Source organism: Manduca sexta, chromosome 14, assembly GCF_014839805.1.
Source record: "Manduca sexta isolate Smith_Timp_Sample1 chromosome 14, JHU_Msex_v1.0, whole genome shotgun sequence".
NCBI lineage: Eukaryota > Metazoa > Arthropoda > Insecta > Lepidoptera > Sphingidae > Manduca > Manduca sexta.
Genome location: NC_051128.1, coordinates 5,584,709 through 5,604,553, shown reverse-complemented (window position 1 = coordinate 5,604,553; position 19,845 = coordinate 5,584,709). Strand labels below are relative to the sequence as shown.

Here is a 19,845-nt window from a genome sequence, read left to right as displayed (position 1 = left end):
AAGATCTTACACAGGTATTTAGTACCTCAGTAAGGTATATTTTAAGTTAATTTTAACAAATAACAGTATCTATTTAAATAACTACTTACATATCTATGTTTGTCTTAAAAGGAGTCACCGAGTTGTCAAGAATTCGTTTATGTTTAAAATTTCTCTAAAAAGTAACAGTTTCTTCAACAATCTTGACGAAAATAATTTAATTTTTTTTGAAAATTGTTGTTTGAAATTTTCTGCGTCCAACACATCACATAAAAAGGTATTCAACTTACAACTTAGCGTCTGCCTCGACAATTTTTTAAACTTGTTATAAAATCGTAGTTCAAGTAAAGCTTTTGGATATGTATGGTTAGTTTAAACATATTAATATTTATTACATTTTAGATAGGTGTATATGGTTGAGACTTGACGTAGTAATATTAAACGTGTCGAAATAAACTAGCATTTAACGGTTATGATTGTTGAAGGCGGATACTGCAGCAGTTAGTATATTGCCACAACTAAATGCATGTATGTCTGTTGTATATAATTCAGCAATCGAAATCGACCTTTAAACTTTACGTGGTAGATGTGAACTCATCGGTTTATATTTTTATGATATACTTAAACTATTATGATTTCAATAATATTCATACATGTATATGTGTATGCTTTATTGCTTTGATTTGCAGTATCTCTTCGGTAGGTTCATGGCCTCTAAGTCGACAGCTATGCTTTTTGTGCAAGCAACGGTTTTGCGTGTACCGTGTCATCATGTAGTGAATTGAAGGCTACAAGCAAACTAGTTTGCAATTATCTGCCTACATAATTATAAGCAAGAATAAATATGTACACAATATTTCCTTATTTAGTTATTGTTCAGCGTGTATTTACGACATCTGAGGCTTTTCTATAACGGTACATTAGGTAAAGATGTGTTAAAAACAATGTTTTGTTACTACAGGTATATCATTGTTTTTATAGAGAATAGTTTAGCAATCTTAACAGTGGTGGAGGTCAGAGTATTAGCATTGTTAAGAGTCGAGTCTTTGTTTTACATTATGTATTGTGTTACCAACTTAAATAAAACACTAGTAAATATTAGACTCTTTGTTGTTGTTAATAGGCGCTATTATAATCATTCGCAGATCCATCTGTTTAATAATTTTCTCGTTTTAGCCTTTAATAAATTAACTTACCAATCCAAGATCCCATTTCGTCATCTATTCTCATAGAGCTGTTTTCTTCACGTAGTTGTGGCAGTGCTACCGCCGAAAACCCGATAGGGTGGCCGGCACCAGCTGCCAGAATAAGCACGGCGCATGTTATAAGACACTGTAACAATTAGATACATAGCAAAAGTGAGTACTAATAATTGCAATTAATATATTTATGATACTAGCTCGACCTCAACTAAATTGCGTAGGTAATATCTAATGATTTACATATTTTTTCTTCTTGAAGGGACTAATAGAAGAGTCATGTGTGTAATGCATAAATAAATGGGTTATTTCATGTCGTGAAATAATTTACTGTATACAAATAAGTATTATTATCACATAGATATATTGGACAATGAACAGCCGACTTATGGCATAAATTTAAATCGAAAATATTCTCAGTGTTCATGTAAAACACCCACCGAGCTTTTTCAACAAAATGGTACGGCGCTAAACATAATTTTTTCATTTGTTGAGCAACAAAGAGTAATATTTTATAAAAAAATGATATTAAACGTTAATATATTTATGCCATAGTGTATCTTTGTTATAGCTAAGATTTTTACGTAGATGCATTAAGTATACAAAAGTAAATTAATATGGCTCTTAGTACGCTGTGATAATCGTTTCATTTTAACGAGATGACTAAATATTGTTGTAACCTTCTTTAACCTTATTTTTATAATTAGGCAATTTTATACGAATTTCCTCAACGACAATTAAGATTCATTAGCCACCTTAGCCACGAAAGGTAAGTGTTTTCAAGCAGTCATACATGAAATATAATAAAAAAAATTAATTAGCTAAAAATTTTATCATTACAATTAAATTCTAAATTTTCTGACTATATTAGTGAAACTCTATGCTTCCCTTACTGTTTGATGAATAGGATTATTATCGTTACCCAAAATTTGTTAGTACTCTAATAAAAGTATGTTTATACGTACCTACATAAGTATTTTTTGGAATAAAGCAAACATGTTTTAATACTGGTTTGCATTATTAGACAGCATTGAAAGCATTGATCTTTAAAACAAATAAGGAATACCTATATACTTTGCTCAACATTATAACCTTATCTAAATTGAGGTTAGACAGCATTAGATTTATAGAATATTGTATACAATTGTATTAATGTATAAAAAAATAATTAATTGTTCGGTGCGTAGGTTTTAAAATATATAGAATTTAGAACTAGTTTTTCACATAGAAATAAATTTTGTTTTAGATACTACTATATCTTGGACTTTTGATGAAATGTATAATGTATATTATGTAGGTTATGTTTTATGAGATTATTATAGTTTATGGAAAGGCCATATACAGGGTCATTTTGACATAGCGTTAATAAAGGAAACTACGAACCCTCGTTTACCTCTTTTAATATTGTGTGCGGAGTGGACCTCATAGTTTGAGTTTCAATGTGGGCATTATAAATAGTTTCTTTTGTCTAGGACTAGGGTTTTATTAAAAAAATATTTTGAAATTGTGGAAAGTGAGTGAACACCTGTGAAACGGACGTATGGAGCGACGTAGTCTTGAAATTACGAACAAGCTTCTTAAGTAACCATTAAAAAAAAATAATCATGCCAAATATATTCATGAAAAATGAATATTTTCATCAAAAACCCAGTTTTTACTTTTCTGATATCTTTAATACGGAGTGTACGTGAGTATATTTTTGACTGAAAGTGTTAACTCTGATAGATAATAATATAAAATTTAAATATTTTTTTATTTATATTTATTTAGTACGAAACTTACACTATTTTATTTACAATTTACATCTACGGTGTGAATAACCTATTGTAAAGTGTTATTTGAATAAGATAAGTACACATGTGGTTTCTTTGAATAACTCAATGTCAAAATGACCCTGTATAAGAACTAGACCTAATGTTATATGTAAGTTTATTTATTCTCTTTATATTCTTTTGTATATTAAGCAATTAGAAGTTCTATCTGTAATTGCGTGGTTGTGTTTTTTCCAACGTTTTATGTTGCGAGCGTGTATGCTCATTAGTGTATTTAGATATCTTGTAATCAGAATAATTTAAAGTTTGATAAAGCTTCTACGACTTCATATTATTGACTTATTAGTATTTATAATTTTTCCACCTGTTCTAATAATATGTATTTATTTAATGATAAATATATGCACATTTATTATACGTATTTACGTATATAGTATATGTATTGTCTTATTAATGTTTTTTTCATAAATCCACGCCATCTCATCTTTGCATCACTCAAAGGTTGACTGTTAGAGAATACCCTAGGCATTAAGTCTATCTTTATACATTTACTGTATATGAAGGTTAAAATAAATAAATGAAAATTAAATTGTAATATACTATTCATATTCATCGTCTGCCAATCTACACTAGGTCAGCGAATTGGACTAAGGCCTAAATCCTCTCATTAGTAGAGGAGTCCCGTGTTCAGCAGTGGGACGGTATATAATACAAGGCCAATATTATTAATTATTATAATCATTTATTTAATTATTGGGATAGCAGATAACGAATGGGCTGAGCAATAACCTCCCAATTGATGATTCTCAAGCCCGAGACAAGGCTACTGACAGTCCAATATTTGTTTCTTTCATATAGACGGTTGAAAGGCGAATTGACTTAAGCGAAATTTTATTGCGGCACTAAGTTCCATACATATTTTAAATCAACACGTTGTTATATGTTATTCTTTAAATAATTAATTTTTTTGAAAAAAAAAAACGTCGCTTAAGTCCTTTCACTTTGACTTTCAACCGTCGATATGCATTTGTAGCGTAGACATTATCAGTCTATGGGCCGCACGGTCGCTTTATCTTCCTCAGTTGTTTATATCTTTATACACTCGGCAGCTGGACAAGGACTTTCACTACATTGTTTGTGTTCATAAATATATGTAATTTAATTAAAAAATCAAATAGAAAGAATAATAGCATTTTTATCCTATTATACAATATATCGAAACTTTTGAATGCAATATCTAATTAGTAGAATGTAGAGTCAACAAGCGAGCGATAGCCTAGTTGGGTGTGGAACGGACTACCGAGACGAATGTCCGCAGGTTCAAATCCCAATTGTACACACGTCTGACTTTTCTAAAATAATGTGTATTCTTTGTGAATTATCACTTGCTTTAACGGTGAAAGAAAATATCGTGAGAAACCTGTATATCTGAGTTCACTATAGGAATATACCAATCCGCACTAGGTCAGCGTGGAGGACTCAGGCCTAATCTCACAGTAGTAGAGGCCCGTGCCCAGCAGTGAAACAGAATATAATGCAGGGCTGTTATTACATAGTATATTATATAACAGAGTCAACAAATGTAATTTTAAATCTTAAAATATGTTTGATATTAATGCTAATTGAGTGTTCACGCGGCGTTTTTTTTTACTTGACCAAAGTTTGCACCCATTAATGGATTGTACTTTGGAGTAGACATTTACCACTTAAGCAAGTTAATAGAGAGACCACGTGCTGATGCCCATGTAATTAACCTTTAAATAATGACACTCAAAGTAGATTAGAAAGAAGTTTAGCTGACATTAAAGTTTTTTTCAAGGTTTAAACTTTGGCGATTTTATGACCGTTTAGAAGATTGTTCACATGATTAGCTACGAAAAATTTCAAGAATGCTAAAACAATTTCTAAATAGTTAGTAAACTGATTAGAAAACGCAACAGACAGATTAGTTTTCTCATCTCAATATTTAATATCTGTATTCACATGCCTTATGTTTTTATAATATTGATTGCTGCAATGAGGTCGACTGTTATGTAAAGATTTATTGACTGTCTATTTCTCTAAAATAATTTGTCCTTAAAACTATAATGATATATAATACTTTGATCAATACTATAATAGCAATATTACTTTTGTAATTAAAATTTACATGTACAGCGAGCATGTACGCGTGAAATCAACTACATTAATCGTTGTAAATTAGAAGTAATTAAAATATTCGGTTCGGTTATGGCGATGAGTGAGTTCACGTGTGAATTCACTTTTGAAATATAGTTTGTAAATTTTCTTGTTATGGTACTTGTGTACAAGCAATCAATTTAATTGGGATCAAGTGTTTGCTGACACAAGCTCATAACCGCAGTGTTTCTGTCGCGTGTTTTGCTGCGGACGGTTTTAAGTTTCTCAGTACAAACAAAAGTTAATTTATAAACAGCTTATCAATCTCATATTGCAAGTCACTTGTTTCGCGTTCTTGGGTTACGTGTAGGTTAGGTTTTAGATTGTGTATTTTTATATTTAGCGCGTCGAGTCAGCAATTATTGGTTGCTATGTAGTATTTGAAATAGCGAACGTACAAGCATCATATTCTATTATATCGAAGCAATCAATCAAATGTTATAGTTACATATTTCCAAAATTAAGATTTTTTTTACTATTCCAAGATTATAATCTTGGAAAATTCGTCCATTTTTTATAGATTCTCTAATCTCTATCCTTAAGGTAAAAAGTTAGCAGCAAATTTTGTTGCAAACTACCTGTAATCTTTATAGCCAAATATGTACGTAGTTTTATTTTCGTAGTAAGTATATTTAAAGGTTAATATGATTTGATTTGGAGACATACTCTTGGTCAGTAATAACTACCAGGTAGCACAGAATTAAATCACTTGATTATTTTTATTACTGGATTTGATATTATTACTTTAGAAGAATTAATGGGTGTTATTTGGATTGCAAGTTTCTTGCAAAATGTTAAGCAATCATAGACTAGCAAAATGATGGACTTTAGTGTACAATTGGTCAAGGTCCGATGTTTTAAAGTTTTTCTTATGATATATTTAAATGTAAATTTGATCATCCATACTAATCCATCGTAATCTTCACATACTAAGGAATTTCACGGTACTATTTATTGCCTTTGGAAATAATGTGTTTTTCAATAACAAACCTATTTGTAGCCATTCTTCACGTCAATACTCTGACGTTTTAAGCAGAATTTGAAGCAAATGACCCGACTATTGACAAACGCTTGTTTAAAACAATCGGATGGTGTGTGAATTTAAAGATTATTAAATTTTCTGAGTCACACGTTTATCGCATATTATAATAAAACTGTACTTCATCATAATCTATATCTGTCAGTCATGACATTTTGGTTTTAGATAAATAAGTAATTTAAAGTAAGCATTTATCTTCTTGGCTAGATAATGTTGGACACCTTGTTTGTGACCAATACTCTATTTCCGATGATTTTAATGGTGACCAACATTTTGAACCAATAATGTGCCGTTGGAGCCGTCTAATAATTCTATGAGAGCAAAGAAAAATGTTATCTGCAAAGTAGTCGTAAATTACCGTCCATTTTTAATATTAGGCTTAGGTAGATTTAGATACACATACAATTACGTATATTAAATTGCATATATCATTACCCAGACACGCGTATGCTCAAAATAGACGTCTGGTTCGTATTTGCCTAGAAATTGTCAGTTATCTGCATTTGGGTCGTGAGATTTTAGGTCATTAGAGTTTTATTTTATTAATTCTTCCGTTAATCACTAATGCGTGTTGCGTATGATCTCATTTGCTTCTTGTTACGTTAAGGTACAAAGAAACATGATTTTGTAATCTCTGGTTATAAGATTGTAGAAATAGAAAAAAATCTCATTTACTTATCATGCTGTAAGTTTGATAAAAGATATGAAAAAACGGAAATGATTCATATTAAGTACGGAGCAACATGAGACTGATAGATCCCGCCTCTGGCATTCTTCTTATATTTAGATATATTATAGGATAATGATTACAGTATATTTTCACATATTATAGGATAATAATTACAGAACCACGTTAGTTACTATTAATTATATCATTGATATATTTAAAACATTATACTATACAAAGGACAATTTACAATTATAATTTACTTTGGTGAAATATGGCATACTTATATCAAAATCTGATGGGATCATCAAGTATATCGGCATTTTGAACTTCAGTTAGAAAAGAGTTTGTTACTCTGACAGCTCACGCCGTAGGTGTACGTGTGTATTGTTAGCATATTGTGTGCGCAACTCGTCAGATGACGATTACAGGTGTAGGCGGCGCTGACCTACGCGAGTATAATTCTGCGGGACACATTGATGTATATTCTATAGACACGAACGTCCATATAAACTATTTGTTCAAAATCTGAACTATAATGGCAACCAAAACGTCACTGTTATAACCTAATTATTCACTGAACAACAAATAATTTTACTTATTTGACCAATATTTTTATTCAAATGTAGGCTTACACTTGACTCGAGTTATATCATAAGCGTCACTCCGTACACAACCACAAGTTGTCAATATTGATCATATTAGTCAGTTTGAATAGATTGCAGTTCAATTCAGTTGAACACAGCGAATATTTGGAACGCCAAATCTAGTACGTAGTACATTATAATCGATGGTGGGACATAGTTCAGTCGCGACAGTACACACCAGCCACCACATATTAACTGATATATTAGCAGGACCAATTGTAATACAGTACCCCGCTTCCTGAAACCTCAGGTTGTTGATAGAATAAATTTGAAGAGAAATATTTCATATGAGGACTCTAGTAGGATATATCGTCGCTGGTACACACGGATTATTCTTTTGGTTATCATCCCCTATTACTTACGATGATATCACGTATAGTGCTCACTTACGTGCGTACTTCAGTTAATAAGATAAGAAGTTATCTTTAAGTTGATACCATGATAACTTTAGGTTATTGATTTTTTACGTTGCATTCAATATCAACTATATTTGTCTTGAACTTGGCTGACAGAATACCTACCGTTTGTCTATGTTTGCTGATAATAATATATTAATGTATTAATGAAATATTAATGAATGATTTCCTTTCCATAATACGTTCATTAATATTTTGACGCGGGTTTAGTAGATTTATCTATGATTTTAAAACTAATTCGACTCGCCAGGTTGCACACCACTGCAGTCTCAAGTTTAGCACAGATCAGTATAATTGTGTGTGTGCGCTCGTGCATTTTACATTACTGATTGTACCAATACTGCGCTGATCCTTGCACGTGTTCTGACTGCATAATAATGTAGAGTAGCGTGATTCTTGTATATATAATTATCAAATTCAAAATATTTTGTGCTGATTGCTAGTTTTTTCACGTGATACAGTCGCATTATATTCGATTTCGAATGTATAACATTTAAATACTAGTTATTTGAAATATTAATATCGATACAAATACATTATCTGTCGAAGAATATAATATATACCAATACTTATAAAATTTCCTTTTTATGGAATATGTGGATAAATTTAGGCGTAAATAAATATCCATGTTAGATTTTTTCCTTTTTTTTAATGTCAATGTCAAATTACTAAAATGAACAAAGAGCAGTTGATTTCTCCAAAAATTATAATAGCAAGAGAATTTGCCAATCCGTCCGCTATTTAAAAAAAAATTGGGTCAATATCGATTTGTTTATTAGTTAGGACAACTTCTGACATTTAGTTATAACATTATATGTTGACGAAGGTTCTTTCGGCTCTCAATCATGATTGTTGTGATTCAATCATGTTTTAAAGATATTAGTGATATTGCAAACTGTATATCTATTAATTTGTATGTGTACTTAGTCTGTTTTTGCTAGCCAAGCAACAGCACTGATAACTCTAAAAGCTTCTTTTGAGGGACACAATCGCCCATTTGCGGTGCTGGTAATTTAATATCGAATTGTTTTGAACTTTCTCTGAATCATTTTTATTCGTAATATATTGTATTTCAATACAAAGGGTAATAAATTGGGGTTAATACATGTGCATACATACTCTCTGTGTCGAAAGGGAACCCTATATAGGTACTAATATGAATAAATGCGGTCTGCAAATCGTTCTGATGATAATTAGATTCTACAGAGATTCTACATAAGGGGAAACCGGCAGGAATCGGATTATATGGACCCTTCACCACTGCTACCACTATGCTTTCTGGGACATTGCGTTCCGACTTCATGAATTTCAAAGGGCAACGACCAAACATAAATATATAAGGAAAAAACAAATATTTATTTGTTTTGTGTATATGGTAATAAAACTTGTATTACTAAAAAAAAACTTTGTCACGTGTTTTAAAATATTGATAAGATATTCATAAATATTTGTTTGGTAGAGCTAGAATATAAAGCTGTATTTTGATATTGTGAATTTTTAACTGAGCTTTATGACTGCTTGGTAGTATATTTACAAATTTAACAATGTAGAGTACATTAAAGATATTAACATTTATCATTTTATTTATTGCACTTAATATACACATGTATACAGGCGGACTTAATGCCATAGGCATTCTCTACCAGTCAACCTTAGGGTGGTGCAGAGATAATCAAGGTAGGTGCATCACGATAATACGACATTGAAAAAGAAGGTATATATAAAATACCTATAATAACTATAAATACAATATAAGTAACATTGTAACTATCAAAATACATAAAATACATATTATAATTATATAAACATATACGTATAAATATACATATATACATAAGAATATATACATATATACATAATATTATAAGTTAAGGTGATAACAATTATAATAATATTAACATATTAATAATATAATTATAATATTAACATTTATCATGTACCTGTTTAGAAGGTTTATAACTCTTGGCCATATCGGAGAAGATTTTTAGAAAAGCTGAAAAAACTTACTAAAATAAGTGAATTTTGAGAATGATAGAACGTCGATAGTTTCGTAAAGGAACTGAGCTTGTGACACATTTTTTGCAACTTAACTTTTGTAATTGTTACCTATCTTACTTTAACACGCAGTATTATTCGTAATAATCTACAATGTGGTAGACTTTTATTAGTTTGTACCGATTGTAGAGTTACCTTATGGTTCTAGTTTTCTGAGTCGCTCCTTCATTTTAATTCGACCCGGAAAGCAAAGATTAACAGGAAAACACAGTTTCCGGCTTCCGTGTAAACTTTGTTTTGCCCTTTACTCACTTAAGCAATTAATTCATGTGTCGCAATTCGTAAATCTTACGTGACTTTTTTAATTTTCAAAATATATGCTTGGATAGTTATAAAATAGAGATCGGCATATATGCAATTTAAAAAGCCCAAAATATGCATGAAGATATGAATGAAAACCGTCAAAATACGCAACATCAATGAAAGTAAAGAAAATAATAATTATCGAGTTTTTTGTATGGTGTGGTGATCTAATAAGAGTCAAAAAAGTAGGTCTTGTATTTCAGTTATTTTTAGTTATCGTAATAAAAATATAAATATAATCTTGTTTAAAATACAAATTTAATCTTATAATTTAGTCTTTATATGAAAAACGTGTTTAATAATCTTACAACACTCATAGCTGCTTATTATTGTAGGCATGTATTTTTTTATGATTCTAAAAATTGTACTATTATTGTTGTAATGAAATTATTAAAACAACCACTTTTACGAAATTAACGTTTAAACCAGGGTATGTGTAATTGACAAACTCATAATAATATTCTGAATAAAATGGCTAGACATATCTACGGAAATAGTAAAACTATAAATGAAGTTTCCTATTATAGATACCTGACCGTTTATAGAAGTTAAGAATGAGCTAATTAATATATACCTGATTGAAGACGCCTCGGACGGATGAATAAGTCTCGCCTTTGACGTACGGTGGGAGTGTGGCAGTGGAACTTATACTACGCAGGAAGCTTTGCAGTGCCTCGTAGTCGTCCTTCTTCCGAGTTTCTTTCTTTACTATCTTAGGAACTTGACCGTCGCCGAGCATCGCCTCGTGAGCGCCATCGCTGTTAAAGAAATAATTAGGTTTAAAACTGAGCTGAATGCTTTAAAGATAGTACTAGTGTAGATTAGGAAGTAAAAATTTGTCTGTGACGTAAAGACATAAAAATATTTTTTGCTCATTGTTTAAATTGTATTTTTTTCATATAGGTAATTTTATATTGTAATGTTTTAAACTATTATTGTGTGCAGATCATTACTACGTTACAAAGTATTAATTAACCTTTACGACTAATATTTATGAGCAGTCAAATGTTTGTAAAACAAAGAATATAGTTCTTTGTTGGGTTTCTGCTTAAACAGTTTCTGGGAAAATGTAACATATAAATATTAATTTATCAAAGCGGTCACGTACTTGCAAACAGAAATCTAGTGTCGTATATATTAATATTCTATTCACATACAGGCCACACAGTAATTATAGCCCATAGGTATATGTGTTATGGTGTTGCCATATACATTTAATGGAAAGTGATAAGTTCTGATTAAAATAATCATAAAGGTATTGTTATTATTCGTCTGCACAGATGGAATATACTTCCTTCCACCAAATACCAAAACTATGCTAGTGCGTGCCTTAATCCTTCCTGTAATTGACTATGGTGACGTGTGCTATTTTGATCTGAATGCAGATTATCTTAACAAACTGGACCGCCTTCTTAATAACTGCATTCGATTCGTGTATAATCTTCGTAAATGACCACATCTCTACATATCGACTGCAACTAAAATGGCTACCTACACGCCAGCGCCGGTCATTGCACGCCCATACTATTCTTTTTTTTCTACTTACATCATCTACCCCTCCTACTTATTTATTTTCTAATTTCCAATACCTATGTAACAGTCATGATAGGAACCTTCGCTCTTCTAACAATTTCTTCTCAAGTGGCCCCCTCATAGATCTAAATCCACTCATTCTTCTTTCTTCATTCAATCAATACTGTTATGGAATTGAGCAAAATGTTATTGTGTTTATGCAGTTAATATCAGCCCGGAGTTTGGAATTTGCGTCCAATATGGCGATAGCCTCGCCCGCAGGCCCCCTCTGTCTACCCTTTCGTAGATTAAAGGCGTGAGGGTGTGTGTATATTAAAAAGGCACTTTATTTTCTCGGAACAGTCTCGCTTCAAAGTAGAGTTGACAACCGGACACAAGCCATGTGACATACTACTGTATAATGTTTTGTAATGAATCATTGTGATATTCCAAATTTAAAATATGTAAAAATAAAAACATAGTATGTTTTAACTATGTTGTATGAAACATAGCGTACGTCTGTTTTTAATATTTAACTGATGTTAAGATGTTAAATATAACATTATTAATAGGTATATGTATGGTGCCATATTGTTTGCTTTTAAAATAAGTCATCATTATATATTGAGACATCGGAGCTCGATAAAATATAAAAAAATACATAAAATTATTATAATTGATTTGTGACCCCGTGGAAGTATATTTTCACGTGCCGTATTTCCTGGATAAAAGTATATAAATTTCGGATAAACATTATTCCAAATTTTCGCAAAGTTATCATAAATACTTATTCTTCACATTCAGATACATTTTGATGAGTAGAATAATATTACACATTCAATATGACACTATCTGTGTTTAATTTAAAACCTGACCTAGAATTATTTTGTTCTAAGCATGTCACCTTGTGAGTTCAGCTATCAGCATGAATTAATTTCATTATATTATTACCGGTTAGTTTAGTTATGAAAGAATTAAGGTAGATAAAAGAAATTAAACTATGTAACTACATAGTTCAACTAACTAACTAACTAGTTATAGACAGGACATCAAGCCTAAATTTTTGCTCCAAAAGTTATTACCAATTGGTAGTAAGGCGCTGTCTCATTTTTAAATGTCCGTTTGACAAGATGTCACAGCCTCCTTAGATATTGATACAGAAATAATATATTTACAGAAAATATGCTAATATTCACATTAAAAACGCGCAAATCATGATACGGAAAAGATGTGAAATATTTTACATTAATGTTTTGCAATTTCATGGTAGATTGAGTAACCATCACATAAGTGCAAAATTTTTATGTCAGTCTTCCCAATGTCCGCTCTATATTAGGTATCTTAGAACTCTTTGAGGTAGATACATAAAATTATTTTTAATCGACATATTTAAATTGTTCGAGACATAAAACATTGTCTCGTTAATTACCTACTGTCAAACCATGCCATAAAATTTGCGGTGCGAACTTGAGTGATTCATTTGAATAAGGTTTGAGTAACACACTTTTCTTATCATCAATTAAAAATGTATATATTTACATAAAACACCCACTTGCTACTACATGTTTACGTAGGAATTAGGATTTTAATATTCTGTCAGACTTTTGGCTATTTGGAGTATCGGCCTTTTATGTATAAATAATTTATGAAATAGGTGAAGGTTTACTCAATTTTTACTATATTATTTGTAGGTATGCTACTTTCTATAAAAGAAAAAATTATCATTTTATTTGGTTATTTTCTGGCATTATAATATTGTTAGTTACGTCTTACGTCAGAACAGTAAACTTATAAACAAACAAATCATCAATTAATAACGATATGAATTAAAGATTGTTGACGAAAAAGGTTTCTTTGAATTGCAAATCTAGATCTCCTTTGCACAAAGTTATGACAGTTTGTTTACGACAAAGACCTGCTTTATAAACAGCCTATCAATAAATATTTATTAATAAAGGATATGTTAAGAGTTTGGACGATTCAATGTACGTGTTGTGTACTGCTGAGGTTACACTTACGGCTACATTAGATTACCTCACCTTTGAACTTTGACAATCTTAAATTTTTTATTAAAAGATAAAGCGTAACCGAAAATCAATACAACCATTTTCACTGTCAAAATATCACTATGTACACAATAAACAACGTTACATTTAGCGTTGTATTTAGGAAATAAAGGATGCAACGTCGTGTTTCCAAAGGAATCCCGCACAACTGGCACTAGAAATGTCAATACGTTATCACTGTGAACTCTTGTTTCAGGTTAATTCTATTTATACGTTCTAAGAGAAGGCCAAGTACTTGAATTGAGGAGCTGATCTTTGTTCATAATTAATTCTGAGGTATTTGGGTTCAAACTCCGGCGGGAAGGAAACATAATGATTGTCAGTAAACACCAATAACTGACATGTAATGAACTCATTATCATCCCACTTTGACACAGCTACATTGGAATTTCTAGCTTTTTCCTCTTTGGTACAGAGTAAGAACTGGTTTCCCAACTGGTGGTAGAGTCCAAATTGACTAAATATTTTATGGACCCGATAAATAATTCTTATTTTCTGTTTTGCTCTTGCAATTCAAAAGGAGTTTGTAGGCAGATAAATTTAAATACAAAATATAGTACATATTTCTTTCTTTAAATATAGTAGGTAGACATCTGAATCTTAGAAACTAAAAAAGTTTCATATCATAATTTTGCAAGACAATAACTGGCTGGAAGAACAATATGAAGTAATTTACATGTTCAATGATTAGAAATGTTAAATAGCGTGACCAAAGTGCAATCTAAACCGCTAATAATAGCGCTTATTAAGGTGGTAGCTCAAGGTCCATTTTCATACATTTTGTTTCGGCTTTAATCTGGGTAACTAAACAAGTATTGGCAAGTAAAGAATTTAAATTCACGTCTAGTTAGTGATTAGTTCTCGCAGTTGAAAGAAAAAATGTAAAAATAATTAATAATCATGGATATTTCTGCCTTTAAAATTTCGTCATATTAAATTTTAAAGGCCGAAATATCCATGATTATTAATTATTTTTACATTTTTCTTTCAACTGCGAGAACTAATCACTAACTAGACGTGAATTTAAATTCTTTACTTGCCAATACTTGTTTAGTTACCCAGATTAAAGCCGAAACAAAATGTATGAAAATGGACCTTGAGCTACCACCTTAAGAGAGAAATTAAAAAGTTTGTATAACTGCACATTAAAGTATATAAAATAGGTATATATTATATTTGAAAATATTACGTTACGTTAAATCCTTTAACGGCCTGACTTATAAACATTTTAAAAATAATTGTTTTCACATAATTTGGTCGGTGTTTTGTTTCTTTGATACTCAATTAATTAAACATAAGTATAGAAAAGAAAAAGTTAAAAGGATAATTAAAGAACATAGTAAATTTGTATATTTATATTTTAGTTTAAAGAGATTTGAATTTATGTGATAATATAAAGCATAATCTTCCGCAGACACAGGTGCATGCATATTACAGACGAGCATGTTTATTGAGTATTGTGTATACAACGCACCGGTAAAACTGTTACCTTTGGCTGCAATTTTTCTGTGAAACAGTGGTATTGTCCCAGTTTTGCCAACCTACACGAATCTTAAACGATGCTGGCGATAGTGCGGCTCTACCATATAATGTATTATGTAACATATTATTATGTTGCATTCGTTTATATTATGTCCATTTCATATGCTCATGGACTTTGTAATTTACGTCAGATTACTTATACCATTCTATATCAATAAGTATGTTGAATGTTCAATACTTTGGTACCTCAAAATCGAACAAGTTATGTGACTTCAGGCTTTTTAAATGAATGCTTGTTATAAAATGGAGATCTAATTATATTAATAATAATATTACTAAGTACGGTATAGTGGCGGGTATATAGAGATGTAATGGTGAATACCTCTTGTATATTTCAGTTAGTATTTTTAAATGTATCATATTAGTTGTTATGGGACTAATACCGTAGTTTGTAATGGACATTATTCAAAGAGTACCTACCTACCTCAATGCCTAAGTTAGTCCATATGGCGTTAGCCCATGGTCAACACTATTTGAGTGACTTCTTTCAAAAACAAACAGCTATGAAGTGGGTATTTACTCGTAGAAATTAATTCGTGGCAAGTAAACAGTATATATATTTGTAATGATGTGCTACATACTTTTTAATATATCTACTGTTTATCATGTAGGCTAACATTCTATTTAACTAAAATTGTTACCTACTGCTAATTTATTACAATCATATAACATTTTGTAAATCAATTTTATGTTGGGATCATTTTGTGATGTTAATATACGTCTTTTTAATATCTTGTCATAATACGATTACTGAATAAATATTTTACCTCTTAGTATCTCAAGTTTTTTATACATCAATAAGTGACAAAAGAAATAAAAATACCTACGAGATACATCTAATGTCGCAAAAAATGTTTTTGCCTATGCCAAGATAACAAATGTATTCAGTAAATTTATATGGATTGTATTGTTATGACGCAACTCATCAGATTTTTGCGTTATTGACCTTTGTTTTATAAGAGTAATTAATTTATTTCAAAGATCGAATCCAAGTCATTACATAGTTAGATAAATTAGGTATTATATGCATAGCTTTTATGATATTATATATACACTACGTTAGTATTAACAAGTAGCTAAGATAGGTTATTTCACATTCCTGTACTTTTTATATTTGTTTGCAGAGTGCGAACTTTGTAAAGTAAGCTATGCACTATGTGTAATTATTTAAGGCCTCATTTACGGAGTAGCGAGACAGCGCGCGTTGTGTTGGGCGCCACGGCTCACACTGAATTTACACGCGTTTGCTAGAAATACAAAATTATTTGCAAATGAAACTTATTTCTGCATTATATTGCAGAAATACGTACTTATAAGTTTAATCTGTTGTCCTAAGTTGCCGTTTGACGGCACACCGCCGTGACGCGCCATACTAACTGTTGCGAATTGCAAACAGGAAGTATTCCCATCTAAGTAATGAATTAACCAAGAAAATTCAATTGAAAATGGTAAAAATGTATTAAGTATTTTTTTTTCTTTTCTAGCATCATTATTCGGCCAAAGAACAAGTAAAACTTTGGAAACTATTTTTATTTATGACTTGTATTTCGTATGTTAGTTTCCATTATGGAAGGTGAGAACAATCACCTTTGAATGTCGTATGTAATTTCGGACGAATTTGTTTTTTTTTTGTATCGGTTCCTGCAGTCGACACCGGGGGAAACCTGCGAATGGGATACTGGAATCCCCCGGCTTAGCGACTGCAGGGTCCTGGAGGAAAGTTGGGAGGAGATAGCTGGGAAGTAAATGTGGGGGAACTGTAAGAAAATCTCTTAGAATAGGAGGATATATTTTCGATTATCTTGGGGTAGATGCAGAAATAGTGTATGTATATATGATTTAGATAAATACCAAATATAATATAAAATTAGGTAATGATTCAGCAGATTTAGTAGCTGATCCGGTCATTTAAAGTTATGAGTGACTATTTTATTGATGTAAGTAGATATGTAATAAAAACAAAAAGCTGAGGTTACTTACATTTAATTAATGGTGTATATTTTGAAATTGATTGATCCGGAACAATACATTAAAAAACATTCACGAATATAATACTTCTATGTGATTTAAATAGAGTTATATCTAAGCAATATTTTTTGGTCCTAATTTAAATTTACTTGCACATGTGCAATGATCTAACAGACAAAACTCTTCTAACAATTTTAACAGTCCACACCCCGGTACTCTTGAGGAATTAGGCCTTTGAATATTATCAGGATATCTGATAAGGACAGAAATAACCGACATGAAGTGGATTTGTGTAACAACGTCTGGAGAATACAAACTTTGATTTATATGAATATGGTAAGTTGGTAAGAATGATGCAGCTTAGGACAGGCATAGATTAGGATGAAGAATTTAAGTAGATTACAGAATCTACGGAATTAATATTTTATTTACATAACTGTGCAAACATTTAGCATCGGTTATGTCAATGTTGCGGGCGCGTATCGTTAACTTAAGAGATTTTATCAGTTTATAAAAAAAAAAACATCCGATGGTTTGCAGCATCCATCGCAGGAATAAAAAACGTCCGCTAGTAAACATACCTATTAAACAATAAATATTCATACTATTGCCATAAAGAATTGAACGTAACGTGACGACAAAATAAAATTCTCAGAATAATAGACAGGTATGTAATATAATACTAAGTATTCAGTTGCACCGGATATGATTTCGACAACGCAATAATATTTTTGGATGCTGTTTATTATGTGCCTAGCTTTCGATGAAACGGATATCGCAACAGCTCAGATAATATATTAAAGACATGAAAAATACACGACTATTTTTAACATAACAAACGGGCCATTGACGGAATAGGTACATATAGTTACGTATAATGCATTACCGCAATGGCCCAACCCATGTGTACGTTAAGTGAGGGGTTTTGTGTTAACAGAAACATGTATAGAGCAGCTGTGGGGAACAGGTGTCTCAAGTATGAGATTCGTTTGCTCGTGAACCCGTTGCGCGAATGTTCGAGCAGTGTCCGTAAAAAAGGATTCATTGCCACAAAACCGTCTGGATTGAGATACATAGCTTTCTACCTGGGTAGTGATTATTATTTAACAATTCTTCATTATACCTTAGGAAATGTAGGTATTGTTTAATTTTGTAACTTATTGAATAAGTGGATGTTTCCTAACTATTTGTACTTACATTTATTTAACTCAAAATTAATTAAATAAACTATAAAAAAATATACTTTTCATAAAGTAATTTTTTTTTGTGAATATGACTATCTTGTTAGTGAAAGCCATTTGATTGTGAATTTTAAATACGCACGTGTACGGTCTAATGTCAAGAAGCATTCACATATAAACATTCCTTTCATTTCTTACATAAAAATATTGTTCAACTTTACGTGCCTAAACAAGTAACACTATTTGTATCATGGTTGGGATTTCGTAATCAACCGTGATCTTTAATATGCACCTATTTAGCATCTTGCATATATGGGGTAAAACTTTAAAAGTAAACTTAATGATTCCGTTAGACCCGAAGAATATTATAAATAATTGAATATTATTTAATGTGGCTGAATTTATATGTCTTTCTTGTTTGTTTTTGTAACCATATTGTAAACTTTCTTATTGTAAAGTTAAAACTAAATAAAATATTTTTATTATAACAAAAACTAAATTATTGAACTTACCGCTTTTTCTTATCCTTCATGATGAAAAGTTATATTTTACTACTTAACATAAAAGTGTTCAAAGCTTAATTCGTGATGCACAACGGTCCTTTGCCCTCCACGAATTGCAAAACTGAATACGAATTCTACTTTTTATTTAGCTTTATAGGCAAAGGTTTCGCGTGTGGACCGCCTCGAATCACCGAAAATACTGTTCTGTTTTTGTAATTTTGTATTGTTATAACACAGGAAATTAAAACGATCGATATAAAAGCGGTCGCGACGAGCGTGTAACACGGATTGACTCCGGCGGACTGCCGACAGAGCCGTCCGCGCTGCGAGTGTAGAGCTCTGAGCGTGCCGCGAACACACACCCACTTCCACCCACTGTGCCGCTTCAGCTGAGCGTCACTGACGTCACTATCAATCAATGGACGTGGAAGACCTTGAACATATGTCACAATCAAAATTCGAAGAACGAGGATAAGCTAGTAAAGTAATCCAGACAATCGCAGATATTATATCCGGCATATCAAAGCAGGGAAGCGTGATTACGATTACAGATAATTCTTAACTGTGACATTGGCCTTGTCATGATATTTAAAAGTAGTAACAAGTAAGAAACTAGTAATTTTTGTATTATAAGTATAGTAGCTATTATAGAAGTATTTTTCATTTTGATACGAATATAACCAATACAAATATATACCTTTATGACGCATGATTTTTAGAAGTATTGTTGTTTTTTTTGGTATAAGATATTTATATGGGCTGCCGACAAGCAGATCTTAAGATTCGAATTCCAGGTTAAATAACAGTGTATAAAGTAT

The 19,845-nt window shown here is 31.2% G+C and overlaps 1 protein-coding gene across 2 annotated transcripts in view; it reads right to left on the bottom strand.

Annotated features, from left to right (window-relative positions):
- LOC115456163 (facilitated trehalose transporter Tret1) overlaps positions 1-19,417 on the bottom strand; it is a 37,939-nt gene extending 18,522 nt beyond the window's left edge. The window contains exons 1-3 of one of the 2 annotated variants that reach the window (XM_030185115.2): positions 19,037-19,417; positions 10,830-11,013; positions 1,176-1,311 (exon numbers count right to left, since the gene is read on the bottom strand). In XM_030185115.2, coding sequence (XP_030040975.1) covers positions 1,176-1,311; positions 10,830-11,013; positions 19,037-19,056 — 340 coding nt within the window. In that variant the 5' untranslated portion in view covers positions 19,057-19,417. Of the gene's footprint in view, positions 1-1,175; positions 1,312-10,829; positions 11,014-13,806; positions 13,986-19,036 lie in introns of those variants that run through there. The other variant, XM_030185106.2, reaches the window with a different exon arrangement.
- Between the last annotated feature and the right edge of the window lie 428 nt (positions 19,418-19,845).